The sequence below is a fragment of the Macaca fascicularis genome, chromosome 3 (genome assembly GCF_037993035.2).
Source record: "Macaca fascicularis isolate 582-1 chromosome 3, T2T-MFA8v1.1".
Classification (NCBI taxonomy): Eukaryota; Metazoa; Chordata; class Mammalia; order Primates; family Cercopithecidae; genus Macaca; species Macaca fascicularis.
Genome location: NC_088377.1, coordinates 184,489,778 through 184,506,550, shown reverse-complemented (window position 1 = coordinate 184,506,550; position 16,773 = coordinate 184,489,778). Strand labels below are relative to the sequence as shown.

Here is a 16,773-nt window from a genome sequence, read left to right as displayed (position 1 = left end):
CTTGAATTTTCGATAAGGATTTCTTTGCTTGTTTTGTGTTTTTGGTGGTGGTAGTGTTGGTTTATTTTACACTGACCGCTTAGAAGAAATCCCATGGTTATCTGTGATTTTCATGCCCTGTTTCTGCTGGCAACCCATCTGAGTGGGGTGACTCACTTTTCTGTGTAAAGAGTGTAAGTGGCCCAGGTAGGAGGTGGAAGCAGCTGTCTGGAAGGCCACTGGGATCCTTATGTCTGTCGCTTGGCTTCAGGTAACCAGCTGGGCTTTGATAGGAATGATCTGAATGGAGACGGAAAACAGTGGAAACTAACACTCCCCACCCAGCCCTGTTTATATGAAGCGTTTGGTTCTTCCCTTGACTCTTGAGTGATGATGATATTCAGATGAGGCGTTGACATTATGGTAAGAAAGGGAAAAAATGTATATGTCGTGTCTATCTATCATATATGTGTGTGTATATGTGTGTGTGTGTGTGTGTATGTGTGTGTGTGTGTGTGTATGTGTGTGTGTGTGTGTGTATACAGATATTATATCTGTCTATCTCCAAAAGCAGACAAACCCGAGGCTGTAAGGTGAACTAGGGTCTGCCTTTGTACTCCCTAAAAAAAAAATCCTTGTTGAACAAAGTGATGTTTGTATGCAGTGACTTTCTGGGTAACCCGTGTGTATCTCTCCATTATGTGCGAGCCCTGAGCCCCGTTTTCCTCCGAAGATAGTGAGTGGTAGCCGTCTCCTCACACGAATCACACATCTGGAGCCAAGATGGCCCTCTGAAGGTAATTGATTTACACATTTACTGTTTACCAAACAAGTGTCTGATTCATTCCACAGCATGTGGTGTATTCCCCAGCATGTGGATTGCGGTCCCCTGCGTTTTCCAGGAATGCTTTGCTGCATGTAGGGGTTTTACTCTACTCATCACTGCAATGTGCGCGCTGCTCCGTGGACACTTGGAGGCCTGTGCTGTGTTCCCTGTAACAGAAAATGTGCTCTGAACTTGTCTGTCTCCCTTGGCTGCTCCTGGCCCTTGGTGCCAGCTCCCAGGGGTGTCCACAACCACTTGGGACAGAAGGTGAAGGTTGAATTTCAAAGAGAAGCTTGCTTGGATCTTCGGTGACAAGCTTGGATGAGCTATGGACCCAGCATGGGCCCTCTCAGAATTGCCAGGAGGAGGCTTTGGCAGGTGCCACAGGTGCCATGGGGCCTGCCTCCCTCTGCTGTGTCCAGTGAGTGCAAGCCAGCCAACGTGTGGCCAGAGTGGCTGGATGGTGTCACAGCCCTCAGATCTTTCCTTCTACCTTTTTAAAAGAGTCCCAAATAACTCATTTGAAGTGTCTTAAAGGCGAACAAATTTTATGAAAATGAATCCTTTCTCAGTTAATTGATCAAATGGGTGAATCCTGACCCTCTCTAGTTTCTTTCCCTGGTCATAGTGGGGAGCTGGTGTTAGCTGAGGGAGTCACTGCAGCGTCCTATCCCAAAATCAAAGAAGAGGAAAATGCAGTGTGCAGAGCTGGACTTGATTCGCAAGTTGCAGTCAGGCTCCCGCTGTGGTAGGCGGGACATCTCTCCAGCTGCTCACAGAGATGGAACTAGGGAGTTCAGGGAAAATTAGGGGGCCAGGGAGATTTACTTGAGTCTGATTTTCCAGGTGAATGAGAAGGGAGGGCTTGGTCGAGGGTTTGGTGCCAAAACATTCCTGGGAGAGGCATGTCATCACCAGTAGTATTTGTAATTATTGTTGTAATTTAGCAATAAGATTTAGCTCGTAAAATTTTTTGGGCTGTCTGGAAGATGCTGACACATTTTCTGTGCTGTGATTGTTCTGAAGGCAGAGTAGCTCCAACCACTGTGAGAAGCCCAAATAAAAATCAACCTCTCCACCAAAAGACCACCTTTCCAAACACACGTTTCTCTAGAAAAGAGTACCCCCTTTTCTCCCAAACTTCTTACTATTTTTGGATTCCATGTCCTTGTATGTGCTAATCTAGTGTACCATGCAACACATTTTGGGAGCTGGGGGCTCTGCTTACCTTTAAGGGGGGCACCCCAATCTGACCTGAGATTGGAGGATGCTTTCCAGTGTGAAGGAGTGTGAGGGAGCAGGCACAGACACAGTTAGAACAGGGTCACTTTACTGGTATAGAGACTGCAGCGGGACAGGGGGTTTAGCTGTTGGCAGCTATGGTGTCCTTAATCCAGGCCAAATAGTTGTAGACCTTGGTGTAGACTCCAGGCCTGTTCTTCTGGGCACAGCCATAGCCCCAGGACACAACTCCTTGGAGCTGTCTGTTGTAGACCACAGGTCCACCAGAGTCGCCCTAGGGAGAAGAAGGGAGAAGTTGTATGGAGAGATGGAGGAGGAATATAGCTATATTTACTCTGAACCTTAAAAGACCCCTTTCAGGCAGCTCTGTGGCTCCACGTCCTTCTCACAGTGGCCCATTCTCTGTCCCTAAGCAGACAGCATGCAGCCCAAGGGAGCCTTCCTCACTTCTCCATGGGGATACTACAGGGAGCCTCCTCAGCCCCACCACCTTGGGAGTTGAAATCTTTTTCCAAGATGGGGCCTGGGTATCAGTGGGAGCTTCAGAATGGGAAGGGTTGTTCAAATCACCTGGCAGGAATCCTTGCCTCCCTCAAGGAAGCCCACACAGAACATGTTACTGGTAATCTTTCCAGGGTAGGAGGCTTCACACTCAGCCTGGGTCAGCACAGGAGCGTCCAGGCACTTCAGCTCATCTGGGTAGTCGGCTGTGAGGATCAGGAAGAGATCAAAGAAAGTAGAAATGTGGGTTAGGCCAGAGAAGGAGACAATAATCCAGGTTGGAACATTGAAGAGGAACACTGCCCCTGGAGAGGGCTCCAAAACATAAGTCCTGACAAGGGACTCTGGCTTTTAGTTCCCAGAATGATCATTGTTGAACCCCTCCCAAAATGTGATCAGGGCAAGTTCTCCATTTGTCCTGTCTTTTGAATTAGGAGCCAAGTCCTTAGACTTTGCATCTCTCTCATGTTCAGTCCAGAGCCTGTGTATAATGGGCACTGGAAATGTGTCTTAAGCCTGGGGGCGAGAGGATTCAAGTTAAGGGATATGCTTCATTCTGGAAATTGGGAGGATGGAGGGAAGTAGAAAGACAAAGGGTCCCACTCACCGCCAGAGCTCAGAGTGTTGCCCCAGCCAGAGATGAGGCACACAGTGCCAGGAGCTGGAGGGGCAGTGGGCAGAGAGATGGTGGACACACGGGCATTGATGACAGCAGGTGTGGAAAGCTTGATCAGCATGATGTCATTGTTATATTTCTTAACCTCGTTGTATTTGGGGTGCGGGATGATCTTGGCTGCATTGATGAATTGCTCAGTCCCCTCCAGGACTTCGATGTTATGCTCTCCCAGTCTCACCTGGATGCGGCTGATGGGCAGGGCAGGCGTGGTAAAGACCTTCCTCCACTGCTGGGGTACCCATCCCACCATCCCCAGGGTCCTTAAGCTCCCTGCTCATGGACAGCTCTGGAGCCATGGGGTGGAGTATGTGTTCATATCACATGGGCAGGAGAGGGATGTGGGTCAGTGCAGGTGTGAGACCCAGGACCTTTCTGCTTCAGAGGTCGTTAGTGGGGTGCGGAAGAGTCAAAGGGATGCACCAGAGGCTGCTCCTCATCCCGCCTTCCCAGCCTCTTTCCCACAATTTCCACAGTCACCAGCACTGTGGGCACAAAGAGCTCCTTGTAGTTTTCCCAGCGTTCTTCACCCCAGGTCTTTGCTAACTGTGCACAGTGCCTGTTCCTCCCTCCCTTCTTGGCCTGGTGAGCACCACCCTTCTGTGTAATCTAATCCAAGGGTAGCCACAGCATTAGCATCTCCTGGAAACTTGTTAGAAATGTAAATTCTTGGGCCTTACCCCCACCTACTGATCAGAACCTTGGGGATGGGACCCAGTGATTTGTGCCTTAACAAGCCTGCAGGTGGTTCTGATGCCTACTCAGGTTTGAGAGTTCTTGGCGGAGGCGGCGGTTCTCAGCTCTGTCTATAGATTCTATAGTTACCAGAGGTAGAGTGTGAAATACTCACTGATATTCACACCCTCTTCCTGAAAATTTTGAGTTAATTGCCCTGAGATAGGACACAGGCATCAGTATTTTTTAAAACTCTTTCCTAGGTGGCTTTATTGTGTAGCTAACCAGCAAAAGTACTTGCCTGCTTTTCTCACAAGCTCAGTCCATCCAAGATCATCCCTGCCTGCTTTTATGACCACAACCCTTGCTGTTTCATGGATTTGCCTGGGTGTGAGAGGTTCCTGTCTTGTGTTCACTCTCTGCTCTGAAGAGTCAGCTACTGCCAACAGGTTTTCTTTTTCACTACCTCTCCCGTCCATCTTACCCACCTCAGTGATTCCGTGGGCTAAAGCCAAGCTCGCCCAGGCAACCTGGCTGGGAGCTTTGCAGTCAGGGACCCCACACTTACGGCTTGTAGCAGTGAGCTGCTGACACCACCCACTGTTTGTTAATGAGGGAGCCACCACAGAAGTGGTAGCCATAATTCAGGGACACCTGGTAGGGGACAGAATTCTCCTCACAGGTGTAGCCTCCAACGATCTTGTCATCATCGTCAAAGGGGGCAGCAACTGGAGTGGAGATGGGAAGGGAGAAGGCAAGTCAGTTGCATGTTAGGGGTGGTGCTCCCAGCCTGCAGTTGCTTTCTGCTAATTAGAAATCCTTAAGAAGCTCAGTGAGGCTAGGCAAGGGAGGGAGCGCTGGCACCCCTGGTGAGCATCACTGGATGTGGCTCCCAAGTCTCTGTGTCTGCAGGGTGCATAGCTAGGTACCCTGCAGGTGTTCAGATCTCTCCTGGGGTCACCAGGCTGAGGATGCAAGGAATGTCCTCACAATGCTTCCAGTGGGATAGGAGTTGGGATGTGTCTGTCTCACCCACTGAATGCTTCTCTCTTTTATTCACCACCTGTGTACTCCACCTGGCTGTTTAAGCCCTGGATGGTCAGGATACTTTGGCCAAGCTAGGAAAACCGCTGGCTGTGTAGACCTGGCCATGACCAGCTTCCCCCTCAGCCCAGATCTGTGTAGTGAAGGCAGAATTGAGGGATGCCCCAGGCTCACTTCGGCAGAACAAAGGTAGACGTTATTATTGTCCAAAAGAACAGCAATTCTTAACCTTGGCTGCATGCCTAGAAATGTTAAAAATCACCTGGGAAGCTTAAAAGCCCAGAACACAGGCTGCACCCCAGACAAATGAAGTGAGAATTTCTAGAGTTGAGTCTCTGGCATGAGTAATTTTTCCACCTCCCCAGGTGCATTTGAGGTTAACAGCAGCTATAGTGGAGGTATTCTGGTGCTGTGGGAGCCAAGCCTGAAGCCTGCTGCTTTATTTCGTGGGCCCACCCCACCTGGTCTCCCTTCCCAGCATCTCCAACCACAGCTCGGATATGGATGAATTGTAGTGGTGGGAGTGAAATCAGGGAGAAGGTGAAAGAGGTGAGGCTTAAAGAGAGCCCAGGGAGGATGGGAAGTAAAGATGCCAGATGGAGGAAATAGAATATCAGAGCACAGTCAAAAGAGGAGAGGTGGCAAGAATGGAAGGGCATGTGTCTGCCAGGAGGGGTGGTTGGGGCCTGAGGCAGGGCATGAAACTCACCAGCCGCTCCCACAAAGGCAAGGATCAGGAGTGGATTCATGGTGGTAGAGTGTCCCTGACTGGTGGTGGAGGACCAGTCTTTATACCTCCCGAGGATTGGGAGAGGAAGTGTCTGTGAGGTGAGGGTCACTGCTCCTCGTAGGACCAACAAACCTGCAGCTTTCCCCTTCCCAGGGTCTTGCATCAGCTCAGCTATGTTTGGCCACTCTGTGGGTTTGTGATTCACAGGTGATAAGGGAACTTGCCTTCAGAGAGCAGAGAGGGAGACTGGCTGTTTCCTGCAAGGATTCTGGGATGGGGAAGACAGGGAAAATCAAGCCCCCAATCACACAGCTGTGATTTCTCAGGCCGAGGAGGTGAGGGTTAGAAGGAGGGAGAATGGCCTGGCTGTTAGGAATCGTTTAAACTATTGGGGATGTATTTAATGTACTTAAGGAAGGGCAAGCGTTGGTCACAAGCTTTGCTTTTCAGTGTCCTGAAGCCCCCATGAGAGGAGCAAAGTCGTATCTAAGGCTCGTTTCTGTGAATATGAAGATGCATCTCTCCAGTCAGCATGTGGCACGGTTAAATCTAAGGCTTTGGGGAATAAGAATTCCAAAACTAAGGGGTAAGGAGAAGGGGGACTCAGCATCCCATAGGATTCTGGGCTTCCAGATGGCTCTCCTTCCTATGAAGGCTTAAGGATGGGAAGTGTTTCAAAGAAGGAAGGGCACAGTTTAGGTAGGAACTTACTCAGTGCCTCTGGAGCATGGAAGATCAATGGTGTACTCCTCCCCTTCTTCAATGTGAAGACATTTGTCTGTCTCATATGTATCCTGTCATAGGTATTTTTTATGCAGCCTCACAGTGCCCTGGCAATTGGCACTCAGGGTGATGCAAACTGACCCACCTGCTCAGGACTGACAACCTGAACCAGAATAACATGCCCCCGATCAGATGTCAGAGTTTGGACCATGGTAAATCTGGGATCTGATCTGATCTGAGAATCAGCAGAGGTGGAGATTTTAGCACATGGTAAATGGGTCACATATTGGGTTCAATAACGAAGATGTGGAGGGGTGGGTCTAGAATTTTCTATTTTCGATGCAGTGAGATTATGCTGTGCTCGGTACAAAGTGAATCTTCCCAGAGAATATCCTGATTTGGGCCCTACCAATGCTACTAAGACACAGTTGTGTAATTGATTGAGGCATAACCTGGCCAGAGCAGTGTGGAGATGGAGATGCTGTCTGTACTCAGGTCTAGTGATGTAAAGAAAGGAGGAGCTTGCTTATGAGGGTGCTTTCCCTTCTCAGCAACTCTGAGTTTGGCTGGTGATGGGCAGGAGTGAGCAGAGTTCAAGTTCGAATTCTTTGAAAGGTAAAAGAAGCAGCAGTGTTCTGAAGATGAACAAAATCAGAAAAGCTCAGAAACTTGGTGGTGAAATTTGACATGACCAGGCGCTAGAGGGAGGAAGCAAATGGAAACCAGAGGGAATCAGAAAAATTGCCAAAGTGGGGCCCGTGGAGTTGAGAGGGCACACAGAGTACCTTCGGGTTCAACTCCCGGCATGGCCACCGATCCAGCTTCCCGACAGCCAGGAGACCCACTGCTCTGAGACACCCTCTTCACCCCGTACCCTGTCTAATCACTGTTGGGCTCAAACCTAACGCTGCTGTACTTAGATGGTGTATGGTGTCTGACAGCTTTACACGTTTTTAAGTAAGCAAGAGTGGTGCATAGCTTTTCGTTTATGCTGAGGTTCACAGTTTAACTTCCCACAAACATGCTAATTGTGATTTGTGTGGAACAAAATTATTTCCATTTATAGAGGAAGACAATGAGATTCAGAGGGATTCGGTCTTTCCCAAGCATACAGATCTTGGCAGAGCTGACCATAAGGCCAACGGAAGCCATGGAGAGCGTTGTGAAGTATGGGAATTGCTGCAGGTGGCATCTAAAAGGAGATTCATTGGGGATCAAGACATAGGTCCCCAGAGGACAAACGGTACATTTGATTCCTTCCTGGTCTTTTCTTCCTGGCAGAAATAGATGATTGAATTGATCTTTCTCCTGGCACTTTGTCTTAGAGCCTTATCTTGCCACCGTTCCAGACCCATCTAGGCCATGACTTCCATGTAGATGACACACTTCTCTGCTCACACATAACTGGCCAAGTCTGAGGTATCCAGGTTTTGGAGCATTGATAATATGGGTTTTTCCTGTGTTGTCCCTAAACATGTTTCATTTTGTCCCCTTGTCATGGGGTCTTCACAGAACTCCTGCCTTGGAGGATAAGGAGAGACTCTTGCTGTAGCAACTGTCGACACCAGTGTGCACTAAACAGGGAGGTGAACCTTGGTAGAAGATGGAAAATGTGTTTGGAAAAGGGGATTTTTGGATCAGTGCTTGTGGCTCTCACTCTCTGTCTGAAAGGCAACACCCCAGAATATGAGGATTTCTGTATCTAGAGCTTGAAGACTAGACTTCTCCAGTATTTTGCGCTCTTCCTTAAATGATCACAGTATAGTCTGAGGTCAGCTTTGTTCAAAAATGAATGACCTTATAGGCAGAGAACATAGCTATAGGTGGAGACTGTTACCTCATACCGTAGACTCACATGTGTAGGACAGGTTCAGATTCAGCTGCCCGAGCTCAATTTGGAGGACATGCCATTCTTGCTACTGTTCATTCTGAGCTACAGTTTTCTTTGTCTGCTTCTCTAAGACATCTTTCTGGCTTGTATTTAGTGCTTAGCACACCAAACCACTGTCCTTCAATTATGATAACAGTGAATCATTTTTGTGAGCTTACTATATAGCATGTACCTTACTATACAGCATGTAACTCATACAAGTTAAGAATGTGTTTTTCATTTTATCCTCACAACCAACTATGGGATTCCCCATTTTACAGATGATCAAATGAGCTTTCTGGAGGTGACGTGACTCTCCCATCTCCCAGAGCAGCCTCTCCCAGCCAGAGCTGACCCTGCCTTCACCTAAGATCTTGACAAAGCAGCCAGAGCTGGAAAGAACCAAAAGGGAAGCTTTCAATGACTTTTAGCCACTTTGTCCCCCTTTTTTTCTCTCCTCCTCTCCCGCATTTTTCTCCATCTCCAGGTACAGTTCGGGATGTGGATGCCTGTCCCACACAAAAACACTTGGGATTCATTCCTGATACCCCTATTCATCCCGATTTTCCCCCATTTAAAGTCAGATCTCACCTACCTGTTTGGTCAGAGAGATGTGTTTTAAAATCTCCAAGGAAGGAGGCAGGGATTGTGCCCTCAGAGGATTATTGGTGAAGGGAATTTATGCTTAATTTCAGTTTAAGAAAATGTTGCTGTGTCTCTGCCTAGGACAGGCAGCCCATTGTGGCCCTGGGTGATGAGGGAAGCCCACAGAGGCCCAGGATTTGTCACCTGTGGCTGCCAGTGTCTGCAGAGCCAGAATTGAGCTAATCCCGTGAAAGGATGGGCGCTGATGGGCAGGTGTAAGGTCAGTTGCTATGGGGCTTGTTGATCTCTCAAATTCCAGGTGACAAGATCACTGCATGCTTGAGGGGCCCCTTCCTAGCAGGCTCTGGTGGCTACAAACTGGTTCAGGTGTGGAAGATGATACCACTTTACCTTTGGTTTTTCTTTGAAAAACAAGAAAGACAGATGAAAACAAGCATTCTGCCAGTGGGCAGGCAAGAATTCTCTTCGGGAAAATGGATCTTCATGGCTCTTCCCCGCATTGGCCTTGAAATAACTTGGCTGGAGAGTGGCTATTATTAAAATGTCAAAAAAAAAAAAAATAGGAGATGCTGTTGAGGCTGCAGAGAAAAGGGAACGCTTATATACTGTTGGCCTGAGTGTGAATTAGCTCATGGAAAAAGTAATGCAGAAAGCACTTTGGAGATTTCTGAAATAACTTAAAAGAGATCTACCTTTCCACCCAGCAATTCTTTTAATTCCAATTATTTCCAAAGAAAAATAATTTTTCTGCCAAAAACAAGTAAGTTACCACATAACTTACTATATGGCATGTAACTCATATAAGAATGGCTTTTTCATTTTATCATCACAACCACCTATGGGATTGCCCATTTTACAGAGCTCCAATGGGCTTTCTGAAGGTGAAGTGACTTGCTCAAGGTCACACAGCCAGTAGGTTGTAAAGATGGGATGTAAGTATGTTGATCTGACTCTAGGGCCTCCGTGCTCTGCCATAGGGCATTCTGCTTTGCCTCCTCCAAACTGATCCTTGGTGCAGCCTCACTGAGGTGGCAGGCAGCAGATATTGTTATCTCCTTTTTAGAGATGAACAATCTAAAGCTCAGAGGTGAGGTGACTTCTCCAGGGTCACTTGTCTAAGGAAAGCAGAGATCATACTAGAACCTTCCCTATTCAGACGAAGTTTGTTCCCCTTCATGTCGCTACAGAGTTGAGTCTTTCAGACCTCCTAGTAGTCTGAAAAGTGTCAGATTCCAAATTCTTTTTTTTTTTTAACACTTTCTTCTCCAAATCCCACCACGTCTTTCTCCTAAGCTCTTACTCAACTCCTCTTTAGGTTCCAGTATCCTTTATCATTCTCCAACTAGATTGTCAGATTTTAGGCTGTCTTCCCCCCAAACTCCCAGCTCCTCTCCTCATCCATTATTTTTTTTTTCTAAGCTACTGATCTATCCCATGGCACAATTTCTCTTTATCCTATAAGGAATTGTTTTCATTACTATCTCAACCCAGGAATCACTGAATCTGGAGAGTGAAGGGAGTCCTCTGTGTGATCCAAAAAATCTGACTTGTAAGATGGAGTCGATGGCCATGGAAAACATGCAGGTTTTATGCCCGGAGGGAAATTTATAGTTCTGTTTATTCTTCAGGCATCCATGTATGGGTAAATGGGGAAGCCTCTAGCACTTGAGACTAAACCTAAATTATTTTAAGGATAGATTGATTGCTGTAATATAATGGTGAGTCTTTCTGTTCACATTTCAGCCACTCCTTGACCACTCTCTTGTTTGGCCTATTAGAGCTGCTTAAGTGAGTCCAGTCTGCCTTAGACAGGAAGCAGAAGAAAGCCAGGACAGAGTGTAGGAGAAACACCCATGTAGGTTCTTATTATTATAACATCTAGGATCTGTTTCATGATACTCAGAGTTTAATATATGATGTATGTATGTATTTTTCTAAATTATACTAGCTCTAGATTGAGGCTCACAAGATAGGTTTGGTGATAAATCCAGTCAACTGGGTTCCTTTTGCTCGTTTAGCTTATAAAATTCTAGACTGTGTCATCCATTTGGAAGTCAGCCAATGGGTCAGCCATTTCCTCAAGATTGTCTTGGCCAGGAGGGCCTTCAAAAGGCTCCCAAGGCTCAGAACTGAGTGCTTCATCCACACAGGCACCAACACAATTCCAGTTGAGAACCTTCCACCCTAGGGCCACTGTGTTTGAGCAGGTTCTGCACTTTGCCCCTCTGTAGAACCCGTATCTTCTGTTCCATTTCCCAGTCTTGGGTAAGGCAGCAGAAGGGGGTTGGCACATGATATGTGTACCTTTCTATTCAAATACAAAGCTTGTTATCTGTAGTCCTCCTGCAGTTCTGTAAAACACTGGAACTTATTCCTCCTATCTAGCTGTAATTTTGTGTCCTTTAATCTTTTCATATCCTCCTCCCAACTAAAACATAAATTTAAAACAAGAATAAAAAATATAAAGTTTGAAGTGCTTATTCCTTTCCTGTTAGAATAATCTAGTTAATTTTCTTATGGGCTTAGATTATCTAAACTCAAATGCCTTTGTAGAGTTTTCCTCCAGGGAAATCCACTACAGCTGTATAAATTTTCCTCTTATGTTTGAAATCATATTTATGTACTCACAAATATTTATTGAATTCCTGAAGTGATATTCCAAGAGTTCTTCTATGCTATTTGGAAGCAGCAATGAAGAAGACAGAAAAGGTTCTTGTTTTCATTGCATTCGTGTGTACATGTGCATGCATTTATGCACATGTGAGGAGGTATAGAAATGGGATGCACATACATTGCTTTCAGTACATGATGAGTACATATTACTAAAATAGGATAAAGTGATAATATAATATGGGATGACTGCTGAAGTGCTGTTATGTAGAGTGGTCAGGAAGGGTCTCTTTGGGGAGGTAGCATTTAAGTTAACACCTGAATAAAAAGGAACCAGCCATCTGCAAGTAGAATTAGGAGGGCTTTCATGATTTCCTTCTGAGTCTGTAACAGAAATAATTCAACACACACAACTGATTGCTATTTAAAATTAAATAACTGTGTCATCTAGCCTATGGATATATACCTTGTCATGGGTTTTGATTGTATGAAGGATGGTCATCAGTATATTGAATTATTCTTATTAAAGTTAATGTAAAATATTTTTGACATGAAATCATATTCATGAAATATTGTTGGGTTAAGGGAATAAATTCTAAAACTACATATTTTATGATCTGATTTTATTAAACTGAGTGATTCTGACTTTTTAATTTTGATAATATGCATATTTCATAATACCACAATTTTTTTTATTTAGTTAAAATAGCTAAAAGAGAAACAATTGTAATAATAAAATTTTCTGAGAGAGGTTCCTACTTATTCTTGAGGAAGGAATTGCTAGTGGTAAAATATGTTTTTATAGTGAGAAATACGTTTAGATAGCAACTACACTAATTGCATATTTTGTCTCTGTGTGCTTTTTACACAGATAATTGCATCACTTTCTTATTAAAAACTTACATTTAAAAACTCGCTATTATCCTTATTGTCTGTGGAGAAATTAAGGCATGGAGAAATTGTGTAACTTGTTAAGGTTACACCTAGTGTTAAAGCAGAAGAACCAAGTTTTAAACTTAGGTCTGTCACTTGAGAAAGTTCAAGTTCCTAACCACAGTGCTTTACTGCTTTTAAAGAGGCAATTTTGTAATATATGAAGGTGCTTCATAATCCAAGACTTCACCGTAGATAAATTTGTCAACTTCCTATGGTAATGGGAGCATGGGGCAGGAAGGTAAGCTAGCATTGAACGCATGAGATAAAATTGGTATACATGTGCATTCCTGTGACCTGGAGAATTAGTACATGTGGAAACTGGAGAAGGCCCATGGGACCTTACATGGACCAGAAACTAGATAGGAATCACTCCTTTATAAAGTGAGGTACACAAAGAGATACACAGTTAGTGAAAGGATGAGCTAGAAAACTAATCCTAGAAGCAGTTAACAAAGAATATTATTTATCTTGGTCTTGGCTTTGGGTGAAGGATTTTTAAAAATTTCCTCTGAGTATTCATGGTCGCTGACCAGTCAGCCCATTGGAGTTTGAGATAGACATTCTATGACCAAGAAGATATATACTGAGAATTATAAAATAAAATGATATTAGGTCTGTAGCATTCCAATTTCTTGACAGGGGCAAGCATGAATATTTCCTAGAAAACCCACGTTTACTCCAGTATTTAAAGAATTCTGAAAGATGAATTCACATTAAATTACATAGTGCACAAGGAAATAGGCCACCCTGAGTGAGAGTCAGCAGACTACTGAAAACAAGATGCAAAAAGGCATCAAATGCTGGCATTGCCAGATAAGAATTCCCAGTAGATGCTTAATATACTTATAAAAAGAAAATAATTTTAAAATACACAAGGAACAAGATGCATTCAAAAATGACAACTCATATTTGTAAATGACCCAAGTGGAGTTTCTAGAAATAAAAAATATAATTTAGATGAACAAAGTCAGTTGAAACGTTAAATTAGAGGTTTACTGGAGCTGAGGTGTGAATTAGTAAACTAAACAGTAATTTTAAAGAAATTACCCAGATTGTAGCATAGAGAAGCAAAAAGAAGAAAATATGACTGAATAGGTAAGGAGACTAGATGATAGTATGAAAGAAAATTGAATATAAGATATAGCTATACTTCTGGCCATCTCTTCTTCAATAAAATATGGACAACAATCAGGTATACCGATTTAAGTTTTGGCCCCAAGAGGATTTCCCTTCACCACTACCTTTCAGAACCATACTTGGTTAGACTGTAATGATCCTTCAAGAATAATGTGAAGACTCATCTGAAAAAATGATCTCATGTTTCTCAACTGGAAATATGAAATTTCTATGAAACTTGGGTGTGGTTTGAAGGTGAGAGGAGAAAAGCATGAGTGGGTACCATGACACTCTGAGATGTGCTCTCGAAATTGAATTGTACCTTCTTCCAGCTGTGTTTAAGTATGGTCTTGATTATATATTTTCCATTTAATAACAGAGAGAATGCTCTGGGCACAGCCAACGTTACAGTTTTGCAGATCAGATAATACCTTGTTCTGAATGCCATTATGAGGCATCCTTTACAGAGCCAGGAGCAACGTTTCAAAAGAAAAGGGGATCATTGGCCAGTAAGAGTATAGCTTTACACCAAAGCTCTGCACCTGTCTTCAGGGCAATTCTCCAGGTGGCCTTGGACCAACTCAGTACCTCCCCATTTCTTGCTTGTAGTTCTCAAGAATAACTGTACAATGTGCTGGTAATGTAACATCCTGAGATAAGGAGGAATTGGCTAGAACAGCCAGGGCTCTGTTCCAGTCCCTTCTAGATGTAGGATGTCCTTCAATGTTTTGCCAAGCATGTCAAGTTGCTTAGGATATAACACCCAGGGTGGCTGCTCTCTGAGGTCCCTCAGTGGCAGAGCAAGTAGGGAAGGCACAGACAAGATTTCATCCACCATCGGCAGCTTTCCTGAGCCTGGTGGAACTGGCTTTCCCTGAATCTTAGGCCTCTGTTTTCCCTTGCTGCCTGTATGTAATAAACACTCTTCATGTAATTTGTGTGTGTGAGCATTCTTTCTCTCTGGGATCTGGAAAGCAACAAAAGTATAGCCCAAGATGCAATGGTCTGAAGTGCAAATCAGGGCACAGCGAACCTATTCCACACTGCCTTGTGATTCTTTTTTTTTTTTTTATACTTTAAGTTCTAGGGTATATGTGCATAACGTGCAGGTTTGTTACATATGTATACTTGTGCTATGTTGGTGTGCTGCACCTTATTGGAGAATGTCAGGATCTCCTTAGAGCATCCGTATCTATCATGGGATCTTCAAGAACAACTGGGTCTGCTTAGTCTATAGCCCAAGCAGCAGGAAGCTTTCATCATGGGCTTGTTCTGCCACAGAACCCTCTCTTACAATGGCCCCAGCTTTACAGATTACATAGTAAATGGAATAGAGAAGCACAATCAAATGCAGTATATCCAAAGTTTAATTCAAAGTCCAAAGACTTAGCATTGCACCTCTTTCTCTGTGGTAGATGATCTAAGGTGCAGCAGCTTACTTCTCACATTAGAGGAGATATTTTGATATGCCCCAAACCTCTGGACTACTACAAAACTCACCATTATAGAAGGTTCCTGAACTTTGCAGATTTTATATTGGCCTGGGATACATGTGTCATATTGTCATATTGAGGCATCTAGAGGGCTTTATAATTCCTATTCACTGAGAACAACCAGATGTCATTAATGTAATGTACCAGCTTTGTTTCAAGATGACTAAAGTTCTACCAAAATATATTATGATAGAAAACCAGCTAAAAAGAGCCTTGAGATAAAACAGTTAAAGGTTATTACTGACCCTGCCACTTGAAGGAAACTGTATCTGATTGTTTTTATTGGGTATTTCTGAGCACCCTTCTAGAAGAAATTTTACCCTCAGCTTTCCAGGAGCCACCCTTCCTGTCTGTGGATAGAACACTCCAGCTAGTCCTACAGATGCTCTCCTCATCCCCAGTCTATCCATTCACACCCATGCCCACCCACAAGCACAGAAACAGCTGTGTCTGCCCAAGAGCTGTGGTTTCCTCCTCCTGTCCCACCTTGGCAGGGCCCTCAGGCTCATGTAAGGGGAGCTGGGTAGGAGAGAGTTGAGGTTCTTGCTCAGATCTTTGATCTGTGCCCAGCACTGTGTCTTCAACGCTGCAGAGGTATATGCTGCTGTCTTCAGGGCTCGTGTTGCTCACAGTTAGAGTTGAGAATGTTAGGTTTGGGCGACTGATGGGAAACTTGTCAATGACAAATCCACTCTCATATGTGGCCTCAGAGCCCTGATTTGCAGTTGCAATCAGTGTCATGCTCTGTCCAGGTTGCTGACGGTACCAGAACATCATGGTGACTTGGCTATCGACTTGACACTGGATCTTCACGGAGGTTCCACGTTGACAGACATCCCTGCTTGGCTTTTGAGAGATGACAGCACTGAACACAGAGCCTAATTCCAGAGAGATATTCATGAGGACTGACAAGCTTGGAGTCAGATGTCTCGCCAGGCAGGAACGTCTCTGCTTTATCACTCCAATGCCACCTCAGCTCCCAAAGGACCCCAAGGCACTGCCTCCTTTTTATTGTGCCAACAATTACTCTGTTATGGCCCTTTAATCTAACATATCCCCTTCATCTTCTGTCTGGTGGCTTCAGACTCTCTGAAGAGAAAGTCTTTCCACCTCTCCACCCAGCATTAACATTAACCCCAGACTCCTCACAAGCCAAGGCTCATACCTCGTCCCAGGAGAAGGAGCAGGAGACCCAGCATCTTCAAGTGATGGCCTCTCCCCTGAGAAAAGGCGCTAAGAAGTGAAACTCAAGTTCATCTTTGCTTCCTACAGCGTAGCTCCTTCCTGCTCTGTTTCCCTCCTCTAACAGGTGGTTGATTTTCTGCAAGATATGCAAAAATCAGTCTTCCCCCTGGTGGAACTGTGTGGCTCTTCACTCAGGATGAGTCTTCATGCCCAAGCCTCGCAGCATGCACAGGCAACTCACCACCGTTCTCCCACCACTTTACCATCTGTCATTACTGAACACCAGTCTGTGCTACTGTCTGGATGTAGAGCAAACAGTGGGGTGCAGAATTGACTTCAAAGAACTAAAGGTAATATGTTAGAATATAAGGGAACTTCTTAACAGTATTTCAGCTGTCTGCTGGGTTTTCATGGTTACCTCAAACTGAACTCATTCCTACCCCAGCACATACACACACCAATAAACGGGCTCTTATTCCTCAGTTCCCCTCTCCCAACAAATGGCATCCCTGCTCTTCTTGCACGTTAGGCTCAAGAATTCCATAAGCCTCTCTTTTTCTTCAC

General features: G+C 44.8%; 1 protein-coding gene and 2 gene segments (V, D, J or C); all 3 read right to left on the bottom strand.

The window, feature by feature from the left end:
- Window positions 1-16,773, bottom strand: part of LOC102137723 (T cell receptor beta constant 1-like) — a 266,137-nt gene that overhangs the window by 136,518 nt on the left and 112,846 nt on the right.
- Window positions 2,133-4,495, bottom strand: LOC102132890 (putative trypsin-6). The gene is made up of 4 exons (XM_045387407.3): window positions 4,465-4,495; window positions 3,156-3,412; window positions 2,618-2,754; window positions 2,133-2,321 (listed from the first exon to the last, which is right to left on the bottom strand). Exons 2-4 carry the CDS (start codon window positions 3,283-3,285, stop codon window positions 2,169-2,171), a joined length of 420 nt encoding a protein of 139 aa, XP_045243342.2. The 5' UTR covers window positions 3,286-3,412; window positions 4,465-4,495; the 3' UTR covers window positions 2,133-2,168.
- Window positions 15,412-16,254, bottom strand: LOC107129331 (T cell receptor beta variable 29-1-like). The segment is given in 2 exon segments: window positions 15,412-15,902; window positions 16,190-16,254. Coding segments are annotated over 2 exon segments (510 nt in total).

Bases quoted from the DNA above. Each gene is read 5' to 3' on its own strand.
- LOC102132890 (XM_045387407.3), bottom strand. From the start codon at position 3,285: ATGCTGATCAAGCTTTCCACACCTGCTGTCATCAATGCCCGTGTGTCC. The intron at 2,755-3,155 runs GTGAGTGGGACC...TGATCCTCACAG, and splicing joins CAACACTCTGAGCTCTGGCG to CCGACTACCCAGATGAGCTG. The intron at 2,322-2,617 runs GTGATTTGAACA...TCTTCTCCCTAG, and splicing joins GAGGCAAGGATTCCTGCCAG to GGCGACTCTGGTGGACCTGT.